This window comes from Asterias amurensis, chromosome 19 (genome assembly GCF_032118995.1).
Source record: "Asterias amurensis chromosome 19, ASM3211899v1".
Taxonomy (NCBI): Eukaryota; Metazoa; Echinodermata; class Asteroidea; order Forcipulatida; family Asteriidae; genus Asterias; species Asterias amurensis.
The window spans coordinates 1,224,290-1,251,530 of NC_092666.1; the positions used below are offsets into that span (position 1 = coordinate 1,224,290).

General features: G+C 41.1%; 3 protein-coding genes across 6 annotated transcripts in view; 2 read left to right on the forward strand and 1 right to left on the reverse strand.

Moving 5' to 3' along the window:
- The first annotated feature begins 320 nt into the window (after window positions 1-320).
- On the forward strand, window positions 321-7,427 carry LOC139951470 (uncharacterized). Of its 2 annotated transcripts, XM_071950381.1 has the most exons (5): window positions 321-407; window positions 596-947; window positions 3,598-4,067; window positions 4,852-5,285; window positions 5,757-7,427. In XM_071950381.1, exons 2-5 carry the CDS (start codon window positions 620-622, stop codon window positions 6,202-6,204), a joined length of 1,680 nt encoding a protein of 559 aa, XP_071806482.1. In that variant the 5' UTR covers window positions 321-407; window positions 596-619; the 3' UTR covers window positions 6,205-7,427. The 2 variants fall into 2 exon arrangements, with proteins under 2 accessions (XP_071806482.1, XP_071806481.1); XM_071950380.1 differs by lacking the exon at window positions 321-407 and having other exon boundaries at window positions 586-947.
- A 134-nt stretch (window positions 7,428-7,561) lies between these two features.
- LOC139951468 (uncharacterized) lies at window positions 7,562-23,609 on the reverse strand. 2 transcript variants are annotated; one of them, XM_071950378.1, is made up of 5 exons: window positions 23,478-23,609; window positions 15,336-15,702; window positions 12,806-13,275; window positions 11,813-12,246; window positions 7,562-11,286 (listed from the first exon to the last, which is right to left on the reverse strand). In XM_071950378.1, exons 2-5 carry the CDS (start codon window positions 15,664-15,666, stop codon window positions 10,839-10,841), a joined length of 1,683 nt encoding a protein of 560 aa, XP_071806479.1. In that variant the 5' UTR covers window positions 15,667-15,702; window positions 23,478-23,609; the 3' UTR covers window positions 7,562-10,838. The 2 variants fall into 2 exon arrangements, with proteins under 2 accessions (XP_071806479.1, XP_071806480.1); XM_071950379.1 differs by lacking the exon at window positions 23,478-23,609 and adding an exon at window positions 21,254-21,312.
- Window positions 23,610-26,804: 3,195 nt separating this feature from the next.
- Window positions 26,805-27,241, forward strand: part of LOC139951362 (sushi domain-containing protein 2-like) — a 33,049-nt gene continuing 32,612 nt past the window's right edge. For both annotated transcript variants that reach the window (XM_071950222.1, XM_071950224.1), the window contains exon 1: window positions 26,805-27,009. In XM_071950222.1, the coding sequence (XP_071806323.1) occupies window positions 26,934-27,009 (76 nt within the window). In that variant the 5' untranslated portion in view covers window positions 26,805-26,933. The remainder of the gene's footprint in view (window positions 27,010-27,241) is intronic.

Sequence of the window (27,241 nt, forward strand, 5' to 3'; positions counted from 1 at the left end):
AATCAGAAACTTTTTCATACTTCAAACTATCGATCGTCATGTTTTCCCCCCATTTCTATTCTCAACTTACAACTTCAACTGACAGACTCAAACCCGACCAAGTGCACATTAATTTACCCGTTTGAAGGAATTGCGCCGCCATTGTTGGGCCGCGTGTTTATGCACGCAGCATAGCGCAATGTCCTATCCAGTCAGTATAATGGAGATCAATGGTTGTGCCACATCACGCGATGCGCGCGACGCCCACAGCATCCCCCATAAGGAGTTGTTTACGCGAGGGCAGCGGAGGGCTCAACCATTTCATAGCTGGAGTGGTGTTGTGTGTTTAAAGAAATCACTTAACAATTATAATGTTTGCATTTATTTTACTTTTTGACCAAAAAGTGATGATGTTTATGACCATAAAGGTATTTATGAATGGGAATCAAAGTGTGTTGAATCGGTTTTCAACTAGTGGTTTAAACCCGCTGAGGCCTGGTTCTTTATAATTTACCTCGACTTCGTCACGGTAAATGATCAAGAACCGTGCCTCGTTGAGTTTAATACACTGGTTCAAAACCTCTTCATCACACATTGATTCCCTTATCCACGATAGCAAGACGTGTAGGTTTCCGAAACCATGGGGCAACTTTTCACCACCATGCAGGATCTGGCCGAGAAGTACGATAAGGACATCAAGAAAGACCTGGCGAAGCTCCAGGTTCTCCGCGATCTTGATCTCTTCGTTCTGGACAACTCAATCCGTGAGAGCACCGTTGGCCAGCTCAGGGGCCACACCCTGGAGAACAAGTGGCAGATTTATGATGAAGTTAAGCGATGTGGTTTCACTAACATCATTGTAGCATCATTCGCACATATGACCCGGGTAGATGACGTCTTCATCCAGCAACTCATAGCGAAAGGAGAAGACCGCAACGGTCTGTTTGCGTTTTCAGAGATAACAGAACGTAAGTTCTTCTCGACCATTCATTAATAAATTGCTTCAATATTCAGGGGGAAACGTTGTGGGTAACAATAAATACCTTATTGAGAACTGCTTTACGCTTAAAATAACGTGGTAATCTAATAAGCAATATACTGCGCATCTGAGCACTTTGCCTCGTCAGATTGACGACTTTGTTTCCTTCATAATGGACCGAGTGGACCAGAATAGTTTTGAATTTGTTCAAGACGCAATTCAAGTTGCTGTTTCTTTAACCGTGTATACGGTTTCAAACATCAACCAGAATTGCCTGTTGCAAATTGTTTTCCACCTGAACGATTTGGTATGCAAAGTGTGCGAGTTGCCCGACATTATGTCTAAACAGCGCGCTAAAGAGATGACTACAATGCATTTTATAAAACACCTATTCGGGGTCACCGCACAAACTCCACGATGTCCGCCCAGGTGGCGGCCATTTATGAGTGTCAACAATGCATTGACGACTGACATATTTTGTATACTTTAAAGGAACACGTTGCCTTTGATCGGTCGAGTTGGTCTTTGAAAAGCATTTAATTGTAACCGTTTGATAAAATGCACATGGGTAGAGAGATGTTGTAAAAGTAGAATACAATGATCCACACAAACATGCCTCGAAATTGCACGGGTTTCCTTCGACCTTGTCGGCTAACACGGTCGGCCATTTATGGGAGTCATATTTTTGACTCCCATAAATGGCCGACCGTATTAGTTCGCACAGTAAAGAGCAAACCACGCAATTTCAAGGCAAATTTGTGTGGATCATTGTATTCTACTTTTAAAACATCGTTCCAACCTTTTGCATTTTAAAACAAACGGTAACAAACCCTTTTTATATGACCCACTCGTCCGATCCAAGGCAACGTGTTCCTTTAAAGTTGTTGCGTATGTATGTACACGATACGAGCATACTATTTTGTTACTGACGTGGCGGCATAAAGTTGCAACAGGGTGCAACCTAGTCACCAACGAGATTGGAGGTCGCAACAATAATTATAGGGTGCGGTCGATTAGATTTCTTGGGTCGACCCCGGTCTGCCCCGGTGCGTTCGAATAGCTTTGACGTCATTCCAGGGGCTCACCCGGGTCAGCCCCCCGTGCCCTGCTTATGGAGTGGGTCACTTGGGGGCAGTGGCGTAACTAGACATTTTCATTTGGTGGGGCAAGTGGGGGCAAAGATTAAATTTGGGGGGGGGGCCAAAGAAGTGCAAGATTATTATTAAATGTGTTAACTAATATATAGTTGATACACACCAATGCAGTTCTAAAACAGTCTACATAGTCAGCAGGTAACAAAAGATTGCGAAAACAACATCTTAGAGAACTTGTCATTTTGTATAAGATATATTTTTGACTGTATAAAAGGATTAAATTACCAACTGTGGTCACCAAGTACCAACTTAGAGTTGTACACGGCATTCTCAAATAGGCTTTGTGGGTGTGTAAATACCCAAAACATAATAATATTAGGCCAAGTAAAAATAGAAAAATAGAAATTGTTTAGCGTCCCCGCCCGCTTCCTTTTTACAGGACACCTCTTTTTTTTCTAAAAATTTTTTTATGCAATTTTTTTTTGTTTTTGTTTTGAAAAAGGGTTATTTTAAATGATCTCAGCAAAAAAAAAAAATCTGAATGTCTTGTCTGAATGCCTTGACCAAACTGTTTCATTAATGTTTTGTGTATTTCAGCAGCAGAAAAAACAGTTGATATTTGACATTCATGGCGGCCATCTTGAAATAAAAAATAAAAAGCCCCTCCTCCTTCCTTTTTTTTTGAGAAACCCAGACACTAAACATGTTTCTTTTTTTTACTCGGCCTTATTGTAACAAGTGTAAGCCATCAAAAAAAAAAATACAGGATCGAAATTGTGGGTGTTTAATAATCACATTTTAGTTATGAAACGGATATTTAAAATAGGCCTACCTCTCAATTGCACCGCTTGCTTCAAAGGAGAAGAAATGGTCTAAGCAACCTTTTTCGCTGGCCATTGTTTGCTGTTGTAAATTTCTCTGTAGTGCATCTGACCATGGAGGTAGAAATTTTTTCCTCCATGATCTGACTTTGTGTTTACGGAGCTATTGGTCTGCATTCAGACCACCACGTATTTAACAGAACTTTGTCACATCCTGCACTCTCTGTAACCGCAAAACCACAACAAACATTTACCGCCAATACGATCGCGCGCGCGTTTCCACGCATTTTTCATGTTATAGTCCACGGAGGGCCTACTGATATGAATACAAGTTTTCCTTTTTACGACAGCATTTTATGCAGCCTTAAACGATTTATATATAAGCCCTATGTATAAGATCTCTGATTTCATATGGGGGGGGGGGGCAAGAGTGGGGGGGGGGGCAAGGGTTCTGAGCGGGGGGGGGGGGGGGGGGGGCGCCGGCCCCCCTGCCCCCCCCCCCCCCTCTGGTTACGCCACTGCTTGGGGGTGACCCAAGGTGCATGACGTGTACCACGAGAGGGCGAGTGTGATCGTTCGATTAACTCTTGTCAGGGGCTCATCCGAGTGAGCACCGCGGGGTCGACCCAGGGAAGCTTATCGCACGCACCGATTATAGGCCTACATATCACACAATATCTTTTTGTTCCTCGAACGGCCTAAGTGTAAACTTTTGTATTTACAGATACAAAGAACCGCTTACCAGACAAAGAGACAGTTCCCGTCGGAATGACAAAGCTCAAGAGCCTAGGACTGTGGAACACCATCCTGGAGGTGGACCTCAGTGATGGAGTGTATGACTTCACCAAGTTCACTATGGATGACATGTGCTCACTTATCAAGAAGTGGATCCGCTGGGTCAAGAAGAACCTGAACAAGGACGCCAAGGTGCTGATCAACCTGAGGGACATAACAGATGTCATGCCCACCCACCCAATCAGGGTGTTCAAGCTGGTAGAGTACCTGGCCAAACTGCCTGAAGACATCCGACCGTTCGGAGTGATATTTGAAGAGGCCAAGGGGTCCTGTCTTCCGGAGGAGTGTGGTGAATGGGCGAAGTATATCCGGCATATCATGAATATGCATAAGTGGCCCGGGAAACTGCTGGTGCACGTGCATGAGAAGTACGGATATGCTGACGCAGCTCAACTAGAGGTGAGACTAGGAGCAAGTTCGAGTGCGCACATTTAGTCCACCAGTGGTCGACCACAGACTAGCAACGCACATGCGCAGTGACGTACTCACCCGAACGAGTCTAGTCAACCTTCCACCTTTTCGCTTTAGTAACACTGGTTCCCCTCTGCGCTTAACATAGGTTAGAATGGAATATGCTGTTGGGACCAGTGAAGAAACCATGGGCTCGAGGCTGGTTCCAAATGGTCGACCACATAGTCAACCAATGGTCGACCAGCCTGGGTTCGAGTCAAAATGGTCAACCTTTAGTTAACCATTGTGCACACTCGAACTTGCTCATGTTTTGTGTAAACCGGGCCCAAATTGTTATGCCAAGCATTAAGACTGACAAAGGTCTTACAAACCCAACTTTTCTTTCATTGCTTGTTTATACAAAATTGACTCACCAGCACGAGAAGGTCGACAGCTAGTGTACAATACACACACAAAGCTAGGAGTGCGGCATACTGAACATGCACATTATGGCAGGGAAACTGACAGGTTCTAAAGGATGGAATCTGGCATTCATACATAACAGGCCTCGAAATGCGACTTCAGATGCACAGGCTAGGTTTTGTGTTGACCTTGTTAATTTGACTGTTTAAGTTAGTTTGTTCACACAAAATACTTAGCCCCAAAATGCAATAAACTCACTGGGGAATAATTTGGTTTGATTATTGGCCACTGATAGTGATATCTCTGAATTATCATTATGACATAGTTTACTTGCGGGTGAAACAACCACAACCTTTTATTACGTTGGCAGAGCTTAATGAATGGCTGTGATGGCACGTGGGGTAGTATATGTATCGAGGGCGCCGCCCTGGGCAACGCATCCACTTGCGTGACCATGATGAACCTAATCCGCCTGGGAAATAAGAAAGTCCTGAAGAAGTTCAACTGCACCTACCTGAGGAAGGCTGCCATAAATGTGACCAAGATCACAACTGGAGAAGGACCCCATCTGAAGCAGCCAGTGTACGGCGATAGGTCTCTGGACGTTGTCTTCAATCTGGCCAAGGAGGATTTCGACCTGGCGGACTTCTTTGGTGTGGAGGCACCGCAGAGGATAACACCTCTGGCATCGGATGAGATGATACAGATGCGACTGGTCACACTCTTCGGAGAAGACGAGCAGTTTACAATTGAGAGAGCGAATAAGATGAAAGAGGTCATGCTCGAAGATCTTAAGAGCAACCGGTAAGCTAGGCTTGGTTCAAGCTGACATTAAATATACAATACTCGTTTCATTTCAGGTCGGAGCATAACAGAATCCTAAGACCTGAAATTAGATAGACAGCTCATGGCAGAAGGCACTTATGACACCTAGAAAGAAAGAAAAAAAAAGTCGGCTTATCACGCACAGTGAGGTACAAGTCCTTTCTGCTCTGTGCTAAGCAAATCATTTTGGTCAAGTGTCTTGCTAGATGTCACGGTCTGGATTCAGTCCAGACACTGGTGACCAGGACTGTTCAGTGTGCTTGAGCTGACAGGATAAAACATTTTGGTGAATATCTTGCTCAGGGACACAGGTCAAGGCCTGGATTCGGCCAAGACACTGGTGACCGGGACTTTGGTGGCATCCAAAGGTGGCATTCTACTTAAAAACTCTTCTGCATATACATGCATTTGTTTAGTCTTAGCTTCCTATCACCTGTTTTTTTATGACAGAAAGGAAGAATACATGAGTGTTGTGGGGGTTTCGGTGTTATTTGACCGGTCTGGCGGAAAAATCACCGAGACAATGAGGGACGCTATCGAGCAGATGGAGCTCAACAGTAATCATGCCGAGACCCTGATCAAGGACATCCGCGGGACTTGGGACATCTGGGACATGAAGGACGAAGTGCAGGGAGATGACATGCTGGAATTTGATTCCTTCTACAATGGCTTCATGGCACCATACTTCTCCTGCTACCGCTGTTCAGAAACGCGTCAAGCTCTACAGGCTATCGACATGGATGCGGACGGGCAGGTCGACTGGAGTGAGTTTCTGGTTTACCTCAAGTGGGCCCTTCACCAGTATCCGAACATCGGGACCACACAGGAGCTTCTGGACACCACGTTCCGTAAAGGTATCATCCCAGCCATGCGAGATGAGATACTTCGTAAAAGGTAAGCATAAAAGGATTGATACAAATTATAAGTCTTATCCAGACCAATCGGTTTGTATATTATTATTTATACATGTTATATCTTGATAGTAAGAGGTTGTATTGGGTCTGCAACACTTAATAGGACTTATGGTTGTAAAAGTTCTCATACCACCTTTTCTTTAAAATGTTACTGTCGACGTTTAAAATATATTTAGCGGATTTGTCAGCCACAATTGACGGCAACAGAATGGCCAGCGCTCTTGGTATCACTATAGTGGAGAGGGGTTAATAATATGAACTGCCAACCGTCGGTTCTTGAACCGAAAACGGAGCCTTGCCAGTGTGTGCTGCAGTTCAATCCTCACCGACTTTTCTGGTCGGCAAATCCAATCTATCAAGTTGCCATTCATTTAAAAAGTCACCCTTTTATCAAATATATACCTTCACTTCCTGAGTGTAATGACTGGGGAGTCAAATTCCTTAATATTGTAGCTTGACCGAGGGTTTCAATGCACACAGTTTAATGACACAAGAAGGTACAATTAACTGGCTTTCTGTTCTCGTTTCGGAGCTAATATTTACACTTAACAAGTCACTGAAATTACACGAAAGAGAAGGCCTAAGCCAGGGATCGCCCTCTCAGGCGAGCAGATTTACCGACGGCCTGCTTGCGATTTTTTCTAGGATGGTAAAGACCAATAGATTTGCATACACGCCTATTATGGTACACACACACACACACACTTCGTGGTTATGTATAAAGGCAATAGCTGAATTCCCACTGATGAATAACTCAGCGTCAAGTGCGTGGCAGCTAATGGGAGCGTGTATGCTAGTCTAATAACCTTTACAGTCCTGGGAAAAATAAATTCGCGGCCAGCTTGGGCCGCCAGCAGTGCTCCGAAGGGGAGTCGTGCTTGCGCCCCCTACCGGTTGATCCGAAGGGGAGTCGTGCTTGCGCCCCCTACCGGTTGATCGGCACCGCCGCTACAATATCCTAGAATCCTTGAATGGACCGTTCCATATACATAGGGGGTGGTCATGCCCAGGATTTGTTTTATTTGTCTGTTTTGTTTTCGTATATCACTTTTCCCAAAAAATATTTGCTAGTCAATATTAAGGGCATGGCCATGCCATTAAGAACTTAGATAATTACAGAAATATACCAATTACTGGGTATCGCTATTGGAGGCCAATTATCTTATAAATAACTGGGCATTTGAATAAGTCCCTTAGAATGATTTAAAGTGAATATAAATGGATTGTATGATAGTGACTATTGGCACTTTAGCTCCTCTATATACAGTCAGAGGTGTTTCCACAGTCTAAGAAGCCAATTAGGGAAAAAGAAAGAAAGGAAAGAAAAAGTAACCAAATCGGTGGAGGCGTCAATCATTTATTCATCTGATAATATTCAAGGTTATAAAAATATGATTACAGTTAAACTTGATTACAAGTTAATTCATAAGCAAAAAGAAAATCTGAGTATGTTATGAGCTAACCCAGTTTTAAAATACATCTGTCAAAATTATGATAATATTATTGTTAAAGTTGCGAGGGTGCATTATACACAACCCTTAAACTCAACCCCTACGTAATCTAAGTCACCAGTAGCCGAGAAAAAAAAAAAAACATGCAAACTATTGCGCTCCAATTGATTACCATAACTTGTAGACTTGTCAACAAATTAATGATAGGGTGCCGAGATGGAAGGGAGTTGGACACTGTTGGTAATTACTCAAACTAATTGTTTAGCATAAAGATTGACTTTTATAATGATCAAAGTAGAGCTGTTGTAGTATAGAACAATAAGGAGAAAGTAATGTAGTTTTTGAGCAAGAGGTAATTTCTCACTCAAATAATAAATTACTTCAGGCCTGGAGCCATCTGAAAACACACGAATCTGGCAACAAGGGTATTTTTTCTTTCATTATTCACTTAAACTTCGATGACCAGTTGAGCCCAAACTGTCACAGATTTGTTATTTTCTGCATAAATGCACAGTAAAAAACAAAACAATTTCCAACATTTTCCTGTAAAATACTTTTACATAATTGGTATGTCATTCTGTTTACAAAATTTCAGTCAAAACCTAATAACGAAACTTTAGTATTTACGTGTTCTTCCATTCTTTCCAAATGCAGTCATGTTGTATCATTTATTTTTTATTCCTTTGTACTGAGTGTTTGAGAAAATTCAAAAAGTTTAGATATTTTACAATTGTTGTAATTGAAATGTACTGTTTTCCTGTAATTATGACTACACATTCGTTTTTAGGTAAGCAGCAAATGTAAAAAAAATATTTTACAGTTTTTTTTGTAATCGAAATGTAATGTTTTTCTGTAATTATAACTACAATTTTAACATGATAAATGACGGTCCAATACCGGCCCAACGTGTAAACAATAATGCATAAGATTGTTTAGTGTGTCTAACTAATACATTGTTAATTACTTAAATCTACTATTAAGTACACAAAATTACACACATACAACACATGTGGTTTCATGTACTACTAACAGATACAAAAACAGCCCACAGCCTTATACCCCCGTTCACACATAGGCGCCGCTTCTACTAAGATGGAAAAGTGACCGAGAGCGTGACCAATCGCGGGCCAAACGTGTGAAGATCTCAATGGGCGTGGTTTTGTCGGGGTGGGATCTCCCCGGTCTGGAAGCTGCACTCTCTCCCCACGCTTATTTTGCGTACGCGGGTCGTAGTCAACGTACAATAAGCGGGCAACATCGTGGGAACGTCATTATCGTACCAGCAGCGTGTAGCATCGTGGTGTGTAATAGTCAGTATTGGTAGTGACAGCGAGTCAGAGACACTTTTTACGTACAAGCAGTAAAGTTGGGCAGAGTCAAACACTTACCAAATTGCTAGATTTTGACGGCGATTTTGATACCCCGACTCTGAGATTGGGGTGATTGGTGTGACCTTCGTAAGGTCGCTGTGTGAACGGGGTATAAAGCACAACCAATATACTGTGTAACATTCACAGAGTGATATTATGCAGTTCAACTTTGGATGAAGTTTAACCCATGGTTGTGATATTAATGATAAATTTGTCGATATTATTGCATAATTGCAATCAAAATATATAAACAAATATTATTGCACTTCAAATATTATTATAATCAGCAATTTTCTTCTATAATTTATACACAGAAAATCCCAACAAATTACATTTCTTTGGCAGATTTCATAAATTATACAATACTATAGCCCATATGTGGAACAGCTTTGACACCCTCCCTTCAAACTTGCATATCTGTTTTTCACCAAGCTGTTATACAAGATTCTGTTAATATACAAAACATCAAGTAAAGTTACCTAAAACTTACTGAGAAACAATTCTCGTGTATTTTTGCAAACAAATTTACAATGATTTCTGTAAATCTACGGAAATCGTCCATTTTTACGTGTATAAACACTTTTTAAATGTAAATTTATGAAATGGAAAAAACAGTAGTGATTTTTTACTATTTTTGTTTGTCATTTTGCAGAAAATATTATGCCAGTAAAAATAAAACACAATGGTCTTTGTGTTTTTTCTGCCGTCATTTTATTTTTATTTTTTTACAGTGTACACCAAGAAGAGAGAATACCGGACCTCGAAAATTACCAATTGTGTCCAACGTCTTTAAGTTTGGGGACAAACTTGCTGAACTTCTTATTCCGTCTTATGCTTCCTTAATTATTATTTTCATGAGTTAATAAAATGTATCAATACAAACTTTTATCAGCAAAACATTGACGTATAAGCAGATTTTAAAAGTCACCTGGAAATAATTGTTTTATTTGTTCAAACATAAAAGTATAGGTTTAGTAACAGTAAAGCAATTTTTTTTAGTAATTGTTTGTCACGATTTATATGTCTAAAAAATAGTTCAAGTTGTTTGGGGGTTGACTCCGCCTACCCTTTTTGTGACATCAATCGAGGCAGACTTTGCCTTGATGCATAGAGTAAACACACGTACAAGTACATGCAAGTCCAAGTGATTGAGTTTGTACTTTTCGAAAAAGTTGTTTTCTTTCATTTGTATTGCTGCTGGATGCAGCAAAACAACTAAAGATGGGGTTAGACTGCATGGCTGGTCAGACTCACAAAAGCAATAGTGGCTAGTGGTCCGGTCCGACGTCTTTGTTCAGCACCGTGCAGCATTTTCTCTTCAAATATCGCGCCTCGATTGACGTCACGAACAACACCCTCTCGGGTCGGGGCCTCTCTCTTAAATTTGTAAAAAAGATAAGAACTAATTTTTTAGAACCTTAGTTAACTGTTTATTCACATTCCACTTATCAAAACAAATATATTTGTAACAAAGGGTTTATTTTGACCAAATACCACTTCCAGGTGACTTTAAGTAACTTCGTATGATGTTTGTTTTGTAATACTGTTTGCCTCTTGAGTTCTTATACGGGTTTATCTCAAGGTATTCACAAAATTAGACCTATTTATTAACCTAGCTCAATGTGACGGTATTAGCTCTGCAGCCAACAACACCCTAACACTCCTTCTCTAACAATAAAGTATCGTGGGTGAAAAAACTTCAGATTTGTATCAGTCTCTACATGGGAAGACACGGAGACAAGTTTGTGAATCCATTGGGCGGGGTTAGACTTCTGATTTGTACCAGTCCTTTTATTGTTACTTCTCACGAAGTATCTCATCTCGCATGGCAGGGATGATACCTTTACGGAACGCGGTGTCCAGAAGCTCCTGCGTTGTCTTCAAGTTCGGATACTCATTCAGGGCCCACTTGAGGTAAACCAGAAACTCGCTCCAGTCGACCTGCCCGTCCGCATCCATGTCGATAGCCTGTAGAGCTTGACGCGTTTCTGAACAGCGGTAGCAGGAGAAGTATGGTGCCATGAAGCCATTGTAGAAGGAATCAAATTCCAGCATGTCATCTCCCTGCACTTCGTCCTTCATGTCCCAGATGTCCCAAGTCCCGCGGATCTCCTTGATCAGGGTCTCGGCATGATTACTGTTGAGCTCCATCTGCTCGATAGCGTCCCTCATTGTCTCGGTGATTTTTCCACCAGACCGGTCGAATAACACCGAAAGCCCCACAACACTCATGTATTCTTCCTTTCTGTAATAGAAAACCACATGAAGTTAAGAATTGAAACAAAATAAACAAAAATGCAGAAGATTTAAGTAGAATGTGACCATTGGATGGACGTTCGAGCACACTGATCTCAAAGTCCTGGTCACCATGCAGGGTCTGGGCCAAATCCAGGCCTTGACCTGTGTCCCTGAGCAAGACATTCGCCAACATTGCTTCTCCTGTCAGCTCAAGCACACTGAATTCTACGTGCTGGTCATCAGATGCTGGGCTGAATCCAGACCGTGACCTGTGTCCTATAGCAAGAAACTTGACCACAATGAATTGCTTCCCTGTCAGCTAAGAGCAGAAAAAACTTGAACCTCAATATGCGTGATTGCCATAAGGCCTTTCTGGTCTGAGCCGACTTTTTTGTTTTCTAGGAGTTATGAGTGCCTTCTGCCCTGAGCAGTCTAGCTCATTCGAGGTCTTATGATTCGTTTATACTCTCAACCGAACTGAACTGGAACGAGTATAGTATACTTAATGGCAGCTTGAACCAAGCCTAGCTTACCGGTTGCTCTTAAGATCTTCCAGCATGACCTCTTTCATCTTATGCGCTATTTCGGTTGTAAACTGCTCGTCTTCTCCGAAGAGTTTGACCAGTCGCATCTGTATCATCTCATCCGATGCCAGGGGTGTTATCCTCAGCGGTGCCTCCTCCCCAAAGAAGTCCGCCAGGTCGAAATCCTCCTTGGCCAGATTGAAGACAACGTCCAGAGACCTCTCGCCGTACACTGGCTGCTTCAGATGGGGTCCTTCTCCAGTTGTGATCTTGGTCACATTAATGGCAGCCTTCCTCAGGTAGGTGCAGTTGTACTTCTTCAGGACTTTCTTGTTTCCCTGACGGATTAGGTTCATCATGGTCACGCAAGTGGAGGCGTTGCCCAGGGCGGCGCCCTCGATACAGATACTACCCCACGTGCCGTCACAGCCATTCATTAAGCTCTGCCAACGTAATCACAGATTATGAATTTTTATAAACTCATCTAACATCCCCCTTATTTAAAAAAAAAAAAATGTTTGTATGCAATGTGCCAGACACACAAGTCCTGATGGCCACTTCAAGGTATGGACTACAATCAACTATTTCTTTTCCAGGGGTCGTTGCTATCTACTCCTGATCTGAACAAGGGTAACCACTTTACAGTCTATACGGATGTTGGCTTGGGCTGGCAAAGCAGAAAGCACTACCTCCCTAACTTTTCGAAGCAATCACGATTATTAATAATATACAGCACTTATAGAGCGCACAGTATCAGAAAAAGAAAAATGCCATTCAAGGGCGCTGGTTCCCAAAATAAATTTGTTTGAAGAGGTGTGTTTTGAGATTAAGTGTTTTGCTGAAAGACACAAGTGTCACGGCCGAGACTCGAACCCACACTCTGCTGATTAAACACCAAAGTAAGAAACCGCTAGGGCATGACATATGTTATGATAATTTAAGACATGATCAGTGGTCCTTAGGTAAAAGTTAAAAAAAGGGTAAACACAAAACCCGTCTCACCTCTAGTTGAGCAGCGTCAGCGTATCCGTACTTCTCATGAACGTGCACCAGCAGTTTCCCGGGCCACTTATGCATATTCATGATATGCCGGATATACTTTGCCCATTCACCACACTCCTCCGGAAGGCAGGACCCCTTGGCCTCTTCAAATATCACTCCGAACGGTCGGATGTCTTCAGGCAGTTTGGCCAGGTACTCTACCAGCTTGAACACCCTGATTGGGTTGGTGGGCATGACATCTGTCATGTCCCTCAGGTTGATCAATACCTTGGCGTCCTTGTTCAGGTTCTTCTGGACCCATTCGATCCACTTCTTGATGAGTGAGCACATGTCATCCATAGTGAACTTGGTGAAGTCATACACTCCATCACTGAGGTCCACCTCCAGGATGGTGTTCCACAGTCGTAGGCTCTTGAGCTTCCTCATTGCAATGGGAACCGTCTCTGTGTCTGGAATGCGGTTCTTCTTATCTAAAAATACAAAAGTTTACATGTGTCAAATATTTTTTAAGTGATTGACTTGAGAAGCCTGAAGATACCCCGCAAATCAAAGGATTATTTGTTGGTGTACTATTAAGTTTGATTGACGCTCATCTTTAAAGTGACACAGAAGACACACATGTAGTTTCTAAGATGGCGGTCACCTTGTGACTGTCAAGGGCGGCATACAATATAAGTGATAATCAAATTGTCTATCATTACAGTGGGGTCCTTGTTGATTTACTTGGACGTAACTCCACAGCGTCTGTTGAACGTAGTTCGGTTGCAACATTGACGCACTATCGGTAACCAATACAAATATCCCGACCGGGAACCTTAACTAACCGTTGACCTACCCAACCAGGGACCTTTACCCAACCGGAAACCTTAACTAGATGTGGACCTACCCAATCGGGGACCTTTACCCAACCGGGAACCTTAACTAACTGTGGACCTACCCAACCGGGGACCTTAACCCAACAGGGAACATTTACCAAACCGACCTACCCGACCGGGGAGCTTCACCCAACCGGGAACCTTAACTAACCGTGGACCTACCCGATCGGGGATCTTTTATCCAACCGGGAACCTTAACTAACCGTGAACCTACCCGATCGGGGATCTTTACCCAACCGGGAACCTTAATAACTGTGGACCTACCCACCGGGGACCTTTACCCAACCGGGAACCTTAACTGTGGATCTGTCCGAACGGCGAGCTTTACCGAAGCAGGAACCTTAACTAACCGTGGACCTACCCAAACGGTGACCTTTACCCAACCGGGAACCTTAACTAACTGTGGACCAGACTGGGGATCTTTTAATCAACCGGGAACCTTAACTAACCGTGGACCAGACTGGGGATCTTTTAACCAACCGGGAACCTTAACTAACCGTGGACCTACCCGATCGGGGATCTTTACCCAACCGGGAACCTAAATAACTGTGGACCTACCCACCGGGGACCTTTACCCAACCGGGAACCTTAACTGTGGACCTGTCCGAACGGCGAGCTTTACCGAAGCAGGAACCTTAACTAACCGTGGACCTACCCAAACGGTGACCTTTACCCAACCGGGAACCAACCGTGGACCAGACTGGGGATCTTTTAACCAACCGGGAACCTTAACTAACCGTGGACCTACCCTACCTGGGACCTTTACCCAACCGGAAACCTTAATTAACCCTGTACCTACCCAATTGGGGACCTTTACCCAAACGGAACTATGGACCTACCCGAACGGTAACATTTACCCAACAAGGAACCTTAACTAACCGGGAACCTTAACTAACTAGGAGCGGCGCACCCGGGGGGGGGGGGGGCTCGGGGGCTTGAGCACCCCCTCCCCCACCCTAAGAAGGTCCCCCAAAAAGAACAAAGAAAAAAAGGAAAAAAGAGAAAGAGGGAAGGAAAGAAGAAGAAAGGAAAAAATAATAATGGGGGAGGGGAGAACTGGGGAAAGGAAAAAAGAGCCGAGGGAGAAAAGTCCCAAATGCGTGTGCAGTTTTTGGTTTTTATTTCCGGTGGAAGTATTTTCTTTGCTTCCTTTGCCATTCGCATTTTCCCCCTGCCAAAATACCTCTTTTATCTGGGATATTCGATAACGCGAGGTGCGAGGTGAAAGATTTTGGACACATCTAATGCAATGATCATACGACAACTCCCTTGTAAATGTGTAAACTTGCAACAATAATATTTCAAGCATTTGAAACCCGTTGTCCAGGATAGAATATATGTCACGTTGCTCTTGGTCGCTCCGGCATTCAATGGTTTTCTAGTCTACACTTAAATTTGAGAAACGCCGGATAGTAATGTCTTTTTACCCGCGATGTTTATACTGAATATGCAAACGAAACCAAATACCAACCGACCCGATCGAATGCTGATCACCACGCGTTGCGTCTTGTCCACATTCATTTTACCCCAAAACGCCAGAAAGCTCAGAGCTATACAGGGGGCAAAGCCCCCTGGACCCCCACACCGGGGCTTCGCCCCTGGACCGTCCGCGACATAAGGTGATGTCTCATTAAAAAAACGTGGAAGGTACTTACGTTCTGTTATCTCGGAAAACGCGAAGAGATTGTTGCGGTCCTCTCCTTTCTCTACGAGTTGCTGGATGAAGACGTCATCTACCCTGGTCATATGGGAGAATGATGCTACGATGATGTTAGTGAAGCCACATCGCCTTACTTCATCATAAATCTGCCACTTGCTCTCCAGGGTGTGGCCCCTGAGCTGCCCAACGGTGCTCTCACGGATTGAGTTGTCCAGAACGAACAGATCAAGATCTCGGAGAACCTGGAGCTTCGACAGGTCTTTCTTGATGTCCTTTTCATACTCCTCGGCCAGATCCTGCATGGTTGTGATGCAAACTTGCTCCATGGTCCTAGGAAGTTACTTGGCTAGAGATGTTGACACCTGTGTTCAACGGTGATATTGCAATCATAGACACATTTGACATACTGCGTAGCTTTTATACTGAATAAACCGGATGTCCTACATCATCACTTCCCGGGCAACGAAAAAGAAACCGGTGTGTATTTCACAGTCACTACTTCCTGCTCATCAAAAGTGATGGAGGGGCGGTTTGGTTGGTTGTCACTTTCCAGAAATCGACCAGTTGGGCACTGGCTCAAAATAATTGATTTTGTTTGCACAAAAATTTACTTGAGCTGTTGCTAGTATAAAACTTTGTGACAAAAGGCTCCCTCTGAAGTAACTGAGAAAGAGGTAATTTCTCACTAATGATAAAAGAAAAACTCAGCTGAAGCCTTTTATTTATATGCATCTGAAAGCACACAAAGTTGTGCAACAAGGTTTTTTTCTGTCATTATTCTCTTGCAATTTTGATGACCAATTGAGTCAAAACTTTGACAGGTTTGTTATTTCATGCATTATGTTGGATACCCCAAGTGAGAATACTGGTATTTGACAACTACCAAAGGTGTCCAGTGTCTTTAAAGAAACATTACATAAATGATTTTTGCAAACAAAGCAGTTGCTGGCAGTCTAAGCACTTTATGTAACCATTCATGTAATTAAACTGACAACCTGTAGAAATTTTAAAGCCATTGGACACTTTCGATAAACAGTATTGTCCAAAGGCCCACACTTCATGTATCACAACTAATATATAAAATAACAAACCTGTGAAAATTTAGGCTCAATCAGTCATCGGTGTCGGGAGAAAATAACGGGAAAACCCACCCTTGTTTCCGCACGTTTCGCCGTGTCATGACATGTGTTTACTATAAATCCGTAATTCTCGATATCGAGAATCGATAATTGTTTTAATGTTTTCTCAAAAAGTAAAGCATCTCATGGAATAATATTTCAAGAGAAGTCATTTACCATTACCTTCTGTAAACCCTGTAACTTATTTGTAAATTTGTGAACTTATATTTTTTGTTCTTTTCCGAAAGTGTATATGGCTTTAAAAGTGAAAAACTGATAACACATTTTGCATGACATCGGTTAAGAAAATGGAATAAAACGCTCACTGACCAAAATAAATCCAAGCGGGAAATGAGTTATAATTATTTCCCATCAAAAAATGACATTTCAGACGAAAATACTTCAAGGGATTTTTTTTTATACTATCATCACCATCATTGGACCGTGTAAATTTTATGTATAATATTATCTGTGATCTTAGACGATTTTTTTATACTATTGTGTAATGTTCCTTTAGCTTGAAATATAAGACCACGTCCTGTATGTAACTTCCGTGTGAATTTAGGACATACATGCAGTGTTTACAGATTGTTGTCGTGTGGATTTTGTTACGTGTTTTTGGTGAATGTTCTTTTAGTTTAGAGGGCTGGCGTGTCAGGCGATATTGTGCCCTCCCCCCCCCCCCACACCCCACGGTGAACTGTGTTCAAAACTCCTTTGGTGATAGCACCCTATTTGAACATGCCTTCTTTTAAAGGCACTAGACACTATTGGTAATTACTCAAAATAACTGTTAGGATAAAAGTTTACTTGGTAAAACGAGCAAAAACAAAATTGTGAGAAACGGCTCCCTCTGAAGTAACGTATATTTTTTTGAGAAAGAGGTAATTTCTCACTGAAATATTAAACAATTTCAGGCGTGAACACTGTTATTACGCATCTGAGAGCAAACAAACTTGTGCAACTCCGATTGAGTCCAAATTTGCACAGGTTTGTTATTCTATGAATGCTGATCTTTGACAAACAAAAATACAAATCAAAAAAATTTAAATACAAAAATACAAATACAAAAATACAGTTACGAAACGTGTACATACAGTGCCTTTAAACTAATCTACAACAAAAATGGTTAGTTTTTCACGGCAAATTTCAACAAAAATCAATTCATATTTAATACCCGGCTTATTCATCATCGTTTCCAAATTAATGTTCCGTTATAATCAGAATTCATCAGTCAAAAGGAGTTATTAAATGTCACCAGTTCAGCATTCAATGGCCAAATAAGATCATTCAAATTCAGAAAGTCACAAGACTCATTCAACTTCGTAAAAGAAAAGCCAGCAGCAAGAGCTGGTCAACCAATAAAATAATTATTTCGTCAAGTGTGAATAGATAGTAAAAATTCAATCTAAGAATTGTTAAAGTGTAGTTTTGAATGTAAATGACAAAGAACATAAAAGAAGTTATCGATTTGATAATGTGCAAGAAAATTTTTCACACGATCCGATGATTTGCATAATAGAATAAGTATTAAAGGCAGTGGACACTATTGGTAATTGTCAAAGACTAGCCTCCACAGTGGATGTATCTCAACATACGCATAAAATAACAAACCTGTGAAAATTCGAGCTCAATCGGTCATCGAACTTGCGAGATAATAATGAAAGAAAAAACACCCTTGTCACACGAAGTTGTGTGCTTTAATTGTTATTATTTATTCGGCATAAAAAGAAAAACAACACAAAACATACAGGGGGAAATACAACAATGCCAATGGCACATGCCCGGAATTAAAAAACGAAAGCAAATAAATAACTGTTACTCGGAAGCCTTTTTTAAGTCCCACGAGTGTTCGGTATAGTACATTTATTATTATAAGGCTTGCTGTCAACAGTATGGGGTTTTCGGTGGTTTTTTTTCTGCGTCTTCTTTAGTTAAGTAGGGTAGCATTTCGAAAGGTGACAGTTTGAATGTGTTTTTTAATGATGGAAAAACAAACCAAGTCAAAAGTTCCGAATGTTGATTTAGATAATCGAAACTAAAAGCGAGGGATCACAGTTGAAAATCATCGATGATGTCCAGGACAAGCTCTTGTAATTCAGAAGCTTATAAACTCTCAGAGTTCAATGGAGTAACATTTTAAAGGCAGTGGACACTATTGGTAATTACTAAAAATAATTATTAGCATGAAACCTCACTTGGTAATGAGTAATGGGGAGAGTATAAAACACTGTGAGAAACGGCTCCCTCTAAAGTGACGTAGTTTTCAAGAAAGGAGTAATTTTCCAGAATTTGATTTCGAGACCTCAGATTTAGAATTTGAGGTATCGAAATCAAGCATCTGAAAGCACACAACTTCGGGTGGCAAGGGTGTTTTTTATTTAATTAACTTCGACGACCAATTAAGCTCAAACTTTTAAAGGTGGGTTTTTTATGACTAGGTGCATTAAGAGACAAAATGAGAAATCAAGAAATACGCAGGCAACTTAAAGGAACACGTTTTCTTTGATCGGACGAGTTGGTCTATAAAAAGCGTTTGTAACCATTTGTTATAAAATGCATGTGGTTGGAAAGATGGTTTAAAAGTAGAATACAATGATCCACACAAATATGCCTCGAAATTGCGTGGTTTTCCTTTTACTTTGCGTACTAACACGGTCGGCAATTTATGGGAGTCAAAAATTTGACTCCCATAAATGGCCGACCGTGTTAGTCGACGAGGTAAAAGGAAAACCGCGCAATTTCGAGGCATATTTGTGTGGATCATTGTATTCTACTTTTACAACATCTTTCTACCCATGCATTTTATAACAAATGGTTACAAACGCTTTTCAAAGACCAACTCGATCGATCCAAGGAAACGTGTTCCTTTAACATGAACACAAAAATAACAGATCCAGACGCCACCTGAACTGGTTTGGCCATGTCATCATCAGAATGCCAGCCTACAGGCTACCCAACCTGGTCTACTACAACGACTTCAACACTCCACGCCAACGGGGCATGGGCGTCAATCGGGGGGGGGGGGGGGGGGGACAGGGGGACATGTCCCCCCCCCCCCACCTTTTGGAGGGTGTCCCCCCCCCCCACCTTTTTCACCACCTTTATCATGAAGCCCAAGTTTTGCACTGTGTAAGACGAAACCCTGTGTCCCTATTAATGGGTATTAATCCTGTGGGCAAAGGGTGACACAATATCCCCCCTCAAAATTGGCCCTAGATTGCATCACAGAGCATTTAAAATGCACAATTTTCCCGGGCCCTTAATCGGTCCCGCACCCCACGCCGTAAAGGCTTCTCACACGCATGCTCCATCGTTGACAGATTTGCACCTCCCCCTTGAAAGAGTGGAAGGGACGTGTACCCCACCCACCCCACCCCACCCCATTTTCGAAGGGTGGGGGACACAGTATCAAATGTTCCCCGTGTCGTTTGACCACCTTTACCATGAAATCGTGTTTTGCACTGAGGAACTGTGGAGCACTGGAACACAATATTCACACAGCTCATTGTTCTGTTCGTATGCCATTTGGCCGCTAAATGGCCTAAAGATTGCACCACAGAGCATCTAAAAATACAAAATTTTCCCGGGCCCTTGAGTGGGCCCGGACCCATGCCGTAAAGGTTTCACACTCACGTGCTCACTCTTTGACAGTATTTCCCCCTAAAACTTGGTTCATAGATCCGCACTTGAAGATGCTGTCAACCCAAAAGGTTCGATACTGCTGCTCACATTTTACAGATGTTCTGTTCCATTCTGACAGATTTGCCCCATAAAACTTGTGTCTTAGGTCTGGTGATGATAGGGATGAAACGCCGTCTGAGCATTAGAATGCAGAAACAATATTGATATAACGAAGCTATAATTCAGTTGCTTTTTAGGTACAATAACCATGATACCAAGAATAGGTGCATCATAGCTTGAAATAGGCATTAAATTCCAACATCTGAGACGAGGGGGAACATCACCCCTCAGATTCACTAGATTGCACCAGAGAGAATCTAGAGAATTCCCGGGCCCTAAAGCGGGCCCCGGACCCCACGCCGTAAATGTTATGTCTCCCCCCCCCCCCCCCCACCTTTCAAGTCGTATTGACGCCCCTGCAACGAGGACGCCCACCATTGCGCTGGAAGGTGCAAATCCAGGAAGATGCCAACATTCCACTTCATGAGGCAGAGCACTTAGCTAAAAATAGACATGAATGGGGACGGTTCTCAAAGGAGGCCAAGGGACACCCAGTCCTACGCAGCTAAGTAAGTAGTAAGTTATTTTATGCATAATGTTGAGATACAGCACGGGAAAAGAGTAGTCTTTGACAATTACCAATAGTGCCCATTGTCTTTAAACAAAACTGTTTCTGTTTGTAAGGTGGTTGTTTTAAAGGCTAAGTATACAATAGTATTTTGGAATTGTTCGTAGTTTATATAGAAGTAGATGTATGCAAAACATATGTCTTGAACCATACTATTATAATTAAGTAACTATGTACTTTCCATACTAGTCTAAATCTGAATTATATAGCCGACGTAGGAGAATAACCCTAGGGAAAACCCACACACTCAGGTAGAGAATGAAAAAACAAATCCACACACAGTAAAAAGTATCCGTATTTTAACGGACTCCGTAAAGTGAAATATTCCGTAAATCTCGCCGTTATTTTACGGACTTTCCGTAAATGCAAATACTAGTTATGCTTGTTAGCGTAATTACAATAGACAACGTTTGCCCAAACACCTACACATAATAAAGTACATGTAAGTACATAATTAGTTTCAGCCACAATGGTGTCCAGTACCTTTAAGATGACATGGATGCAAAGGGAGTTGGAGTGCTACTAACCAATCCAAGTCATGTTGTTACTAGCGTTGCACAGACTGCAGAGCTGAATGAAAACGAAGTAGAACTTCGAACTGTTTATAGGCAAAAAATCAACCAAGTTTCGTTTTCCCCCGTTTTGGGTCTCTTTCAAGGGGTCTGCATTGATCACGTGATTGAAAACGATCGGTCGTTTTTAATAGCATTCCATTCGACAGGCTTTTTTTTTAAAACTCTTTTCTGATTCATTATTTGTACTTTGTATACCATTTGAATGAAATTCTGAAGTGGTTGCAGGAAAAAAAATGTATGCAAGTTCGCCCCAAACAAGGCTAAAAGCCACTCTAGCTAAAGGGGCTAAAGTTGATAGTTCCGTAATTAGGAGAATTCCAGGAATATTTTTACAATGACATACTAAATCCGGGTCCGGGAGCTCTTCTGAATACAAGATGGCGTCCAAAATGGCCGTTATTTTCAATGATCTTACCATAACTATGCAAGCAGACAAATACAAGCAAAGCCTAAAATTAATCGTTATTAGGCACAAGTTGTTATTTTATAACTCATAGTTTCTAGAAACCATGATGGCGTCCAAATTTACTATGAAAACCTCAATGGATTGTTTTAGACTACGAAATAGTAAATTTCAGTCAAAATCTGACTTTCTTCATCCTCAGAAATAGAAACTGACGAAAATAGATCAGATGGAGCTGGCAGCTCATTGGATTGCATAGCCCCACACTGATTTGTTAATGCACATTTACACACACAAGTGCCGCTGTATAAATTAAATCCAACAAATAATGAACATCCAAACACGCACACCGCATGCGATAAACTGGTTGTTCGAGCAACGCTCTGTGTGTAGACTTGATTCAAATCTTAGATTGCGGTTATTCTTCTGCATCTCAGCCACGAAAACGCCCCCACAATCAGCTTATTGTGCTAGATCCGGGTTAGATGGCCTACTTGCCATTTCTATGAATATTAGATTTTAGGCCAATTCTTTGAGCCTCACTACTCAAGCCACACAGTTCAAACACCATGTGTCTATACTTGTCGTATGTGGTAATATGTGTTTGTACTTTGGAAAGGCCTGCCGAATGTTCAAGAGCTTTTGGTATGTCATTCTAGGCACATTCATGGAACTATAACCTAAAAGGAAATCATCTTGTATTGTGCTAGATCCGGGTTAAAGCTAACTCCATTAATTGGCTTAGGCCCTTGTCGTTGAATGAATATGAAAATGTTTGTATTTTCTATGTTGACTGTACCTTTAAAGCCATTATACACTTTCGGTAAACAGTATTGTCCAGGTCCCACACTTCGTGTATCACAACTAATATATAAAAAATAACAAACCTGTGAAAATTTAGGCTCAATTGGTCATCAGAGTCGGGAGAAAATAACGGAAAAACCCATTTTTGTTTCCGCGCGTTTCACCGTGTCATGACATGGGATTGTGTTTAAAATAAATCCGTAATTCTCGCTATCGAGAATTGATATTGTTTTAATGTTTTCTCAAAACGTAAAGCATTTCATGGAACAATATTTCAAGAAAAGTCTTTCACCATTACCTTCTGTAAACCCTGTAAGTTATTTTTTGTAAATCTGTGAACGACTAAGTCCTATCTCGAGTTAGGACGAGTTTACTTGTCCTTACTAATAGGACTATCCTTCAGTTGTTAATATCTCCTAGAACTAGTCCTAAGTTAGGACTAGTCCCTCTTTGTGAAATCGACCCCTGGATTCTAAAAGCTTGGAGGGTGACTGGTTATGTTCCACCACCCTGATGTTGAGACAACCCCTCGTGATTTACATGACAGTGTTAGGAAAGTTAGGGTTGGGTTAGGAATAGGAAAATACCAGAGGTGTCGGAACATGGCTCTCAGAGAAGGTACCTCTATAGTTAATTAAAGTCACCTGGAGGTGGTATTTCTTCAAAATAAAGCTTTTGTCACTAATATATGTGTTTTGATGAGTACAATGTGAATAAACAGTTACATAAGGTTTAAAAAAATCAGTTCTTATGTTATTTACTTAAGAGTAGACCCCGACCCGGCAATGCACTGAGAACACAGAATCGAAGTGAATAATCAAATAATCAACCACTTCAGTTACCAATTTGGTTTTACAAACGTACAATGATTGAGTAAAACAAGTGTACATTAAGATCATATCTCATACAAAAAAAAGTATCTTACGGGCTAATACGTCAACCGGGATGAAATACAGGCGAGGATCACACAGCAAGCAGAAGATATAGCGAGGATCACATACACTGGCTCTAAAACGATCAACTCCAGTTCTTTGCCGATGTGACTATGAGCTATCACGGGGTAAAGCCAGATGTTTTACACGGTAGTCAATTCACATAGTTATTTCAAACAAACATTATTCATACGCTTCATGCAGACGGTCGAAAGTGCAAGCTAACAAACTACATCATATTGGACCAATCATACACAGATGGAAAGCTTACGTCACAGCACGTTTATCCAATGAAATAATTGTATTTAATGGCATCATATGGGCTGTAACCTGTAAGAAAAAGGCCGGCTATCATTGCGGATAAAGACAGGGGACTAGTCTGATTTGACGTGACCCTAGCCTGAACATCTGACGTCACACTTCGAGGCTCGTGAATAACGTCAGAGTCAATCCCAGTCCATAATAACATTTCACCTGTTTTCATTTCACACAGTCAAATACTACAATTAAATTAAGGCACTAGACACGATTGGTAATTACTCAGAATAATTATTATAAAAACTTACTTTGTAACGAGTAATGGAGAGCTGTTGATATTATAAAACATTGGGAGAAACAGCTACCTCTGAAGTTTTGGAAGAAGAAGTAATTTCTCACTAAAATATTTGAATTTGATTTCGAGACCTCAGAATTAGATTTTGAGGTCTCGCAATCAAGCATCTGAAAGCACACAGCGTGCAACAAGGGCGTTTTTTCTTCCATTATTCTCTCGCAACTTCGATGACCAATTGAGCTCAAACTTTTACAGGTTTGTTATTTTATGTATATGTTGAGATACACCAAGTGAGAAGACTGGTCTTGGACAATTACCAATAGTGTCCAGTGTCTTTAAATGTACTGTACATAAGTAGTACACATGTGGACACTGAAAGTATGCTGGGTTTTGATTGGTCCGAGGTGATGTTTTTCAGCTGCACCAACACCACCTCGAACCAATAAAACACAGATATGTAAAGTTACGTCAATGCACGTTTATCAAATTACATCATTGAATCAAATGAAATCACTGGTTCTGAAACGCAAGAACATGTGACGGGGACCAGTCTAGCGTGTCCCTGACATTCATTTCCCTTTCCAAAACTGGCCGTAGAGGGTGCTCGAGCTACTCACCATTCCAGTTCAATAAGAAACCACTGCATTCGTTGTTACTGTATTGGTTTATAAAGCCATATCATCTGATTATTAGCTAACAGATTAGTAGCATACCATCACTGTGTTAATCGGTTAATAGTTAACTAACTTTGCTGGTGTGTAAATTGGCGCTTAAATTGCATGTACCCCCCCCCTCCTGCAGTACAACTTTGTGACATGTACGAAACAAACATTGCTCTTGCTTATCGTGAGTTAATCATTAATCAACGGTTGAGAGTTTGTACTTTTGAATCAGTCGCGACTGTTTGGTGGTTATTGTTGATTTAAAGAGGTCCAGCATCAACTACATTTTTGTCTGATTTCGGTCTCTGTCTGAGTTCTGCTTGAAGCGGCTATTGGACACTGACTGAAGTAGAACTTGCAATATGGCCAAACTGTCATTAAGCCATTTCAAGCGTGTGGTTAAAAATGTTTTTTTTTTCTGCTGGGCAAATCGTATCCGAACCAGTAAAAAGTGAATCTTAAAGGTACGGTTAAATATTTTAAATTATAACAATGATGCCGCAAAGTTTGTTTTTATCACTTTCTATCCGAAAACCTCATTGTTGTTAAATAAAATATTTAAGTCACGTCGGAAAGTTCGGATACAGTGTCTGCTTGTTGAGAAACCATCATAAAACTGTCAAGATATTTACATCGAAGAACGTCGAATCCATCACATTTTAATAATGAGGGGACAGCGTGTAATAACCGCTGCATCTCTGTGCGCAGCGTTCACAAAATGGACACTATGCAAATTTGAACCTCCAAAATTAGTCTTGAGTTGAGATTTGGAGCTTAAAATTTGTCAACATTCTTTAAATTGGTTTTCCTATCAACGGAACAATTTCAGACCGAAAATAATATGTACAACAAGAAGGTTTTCGAAAAGAAATTAAACACATTCTTCAGGGTCATTACTGGTATGACCCTAAATTTAACTTGTAAAAGCTCATACGACGGTTTTAAGAATTGTAGTATAAAATTTAAAGAAGGGATCGCATGGGATTTAAATAAAACTGCTTGTTTAGAATATAAAAACAACAATCACATTTCGGTATTGGATTACACATTCGTCACAGTCACACCTCAAACAACCTACTATTAATTGTTAATACCTAACTTGACTGGTAGTCGTGGTACTGACAATGTCATCTGGTTTACAAAACAAACAAAATGACCTTAAACATTCCAGGCCAATTGCCTGGTAGATTGATTCAATCCACATTGTTCATGTGAGGAATGTTTCAGTTCGTATCTTATAATTATTTGAATTTTTGTTTCTGAGGGGCGGGATAGGCTTTTTTGTTGACAATTTTGATTGGATGGCCTTGTGCTGGCCACTGTTTCTCCTAACCACTCACTTGGTAGTTTGTAAAAATTGAACAATTTTAGATTTTCATATTTTCTCTGCCATGGTTCAAATTTGTGGGTGGTGCCCAATAACTTACACTGTTTGGCCAGTGTAAAGTGTTATAAAATAATTATATAAAGATGGAAAGAAAGAAATTCTAACTTTGCGTTTAAATTCCTAAAAAACGAATTAGGCCTACTTCTCCAACTTTAAAGATCAAAGGCGAAAATTAAAATGTGTGTTTTTACAATTAGGCCTGTTGAATGAAGATCAAGTTTGTGCATTTATTTGGATTGAAGGGTCCAGTCTTCAACATGATGAGAGTGGCCGTTTCTATCCAGAAGTTGGAAGCCACACCTCACAAATTCCATGTGCGTGCCTCAATGCAACAAATCTCCTGTCTCGTAGAAAAATATTATTGTATACAACAACACTAATAAAGGCGAAGACCTATACCAGGATTCACATGCGCAGAAAGCAGAAAGGTGCCCTTTTCAGGCGGAGCCTCATCTTTAAAATAAACATGAACCTGCATAGATATTTAATATCGAGCTCTCTCGACAATCCCTCAAACAAAGATGGAATATTCCACACACCGAATTGATTGTATAAACGGACAGTATGACGCGAACCCTCCATGTGTCAAAGTAGGGGTTTATAACCTTTTGGGCATTTGTTTGCGTACAGATGCAATTCAAACACAGATTGACCTTTGGACTTTGAGCACGTAACCGTTCATTATGCTTAAGTGTTGTCTTTTTTGGTATATCTCCAACATTCAAATACATTTTATTGGGCGCCGTTTTTGTCTCTAGTCCCATTTTCTAAGAGGAAATGTTCTCTTCTTTCGCCATTAAATTTTCTGTAAGATTATAGCAGGAAATCCAATCGTGATTTTGTGATCATGGCGTACTGTAGGATATTGATTGTATTGGTCACGTGTGCTGTTCTTCAGAAAAGATGCGTTGTGCTTGGTGATTGTAAGTATAAGTTTTTTTTGTGGTTGAAAATAATATACAGTTTTTGTAAACTATAAATATTAGTGTCAGTTTGTTTTTAAAGGAATACGTTGCCTTGGATAGGACGTCGAGTTGGTCCACAAAAAGCGTTTGAAACCGTTTGTTATGAAATGTGGTTAAAAAGATGTTTTAAAAGTAGAATACAATGATCCACACAGGTATTTCTCAAAATTGCACGGTTTTTTACGTCGCG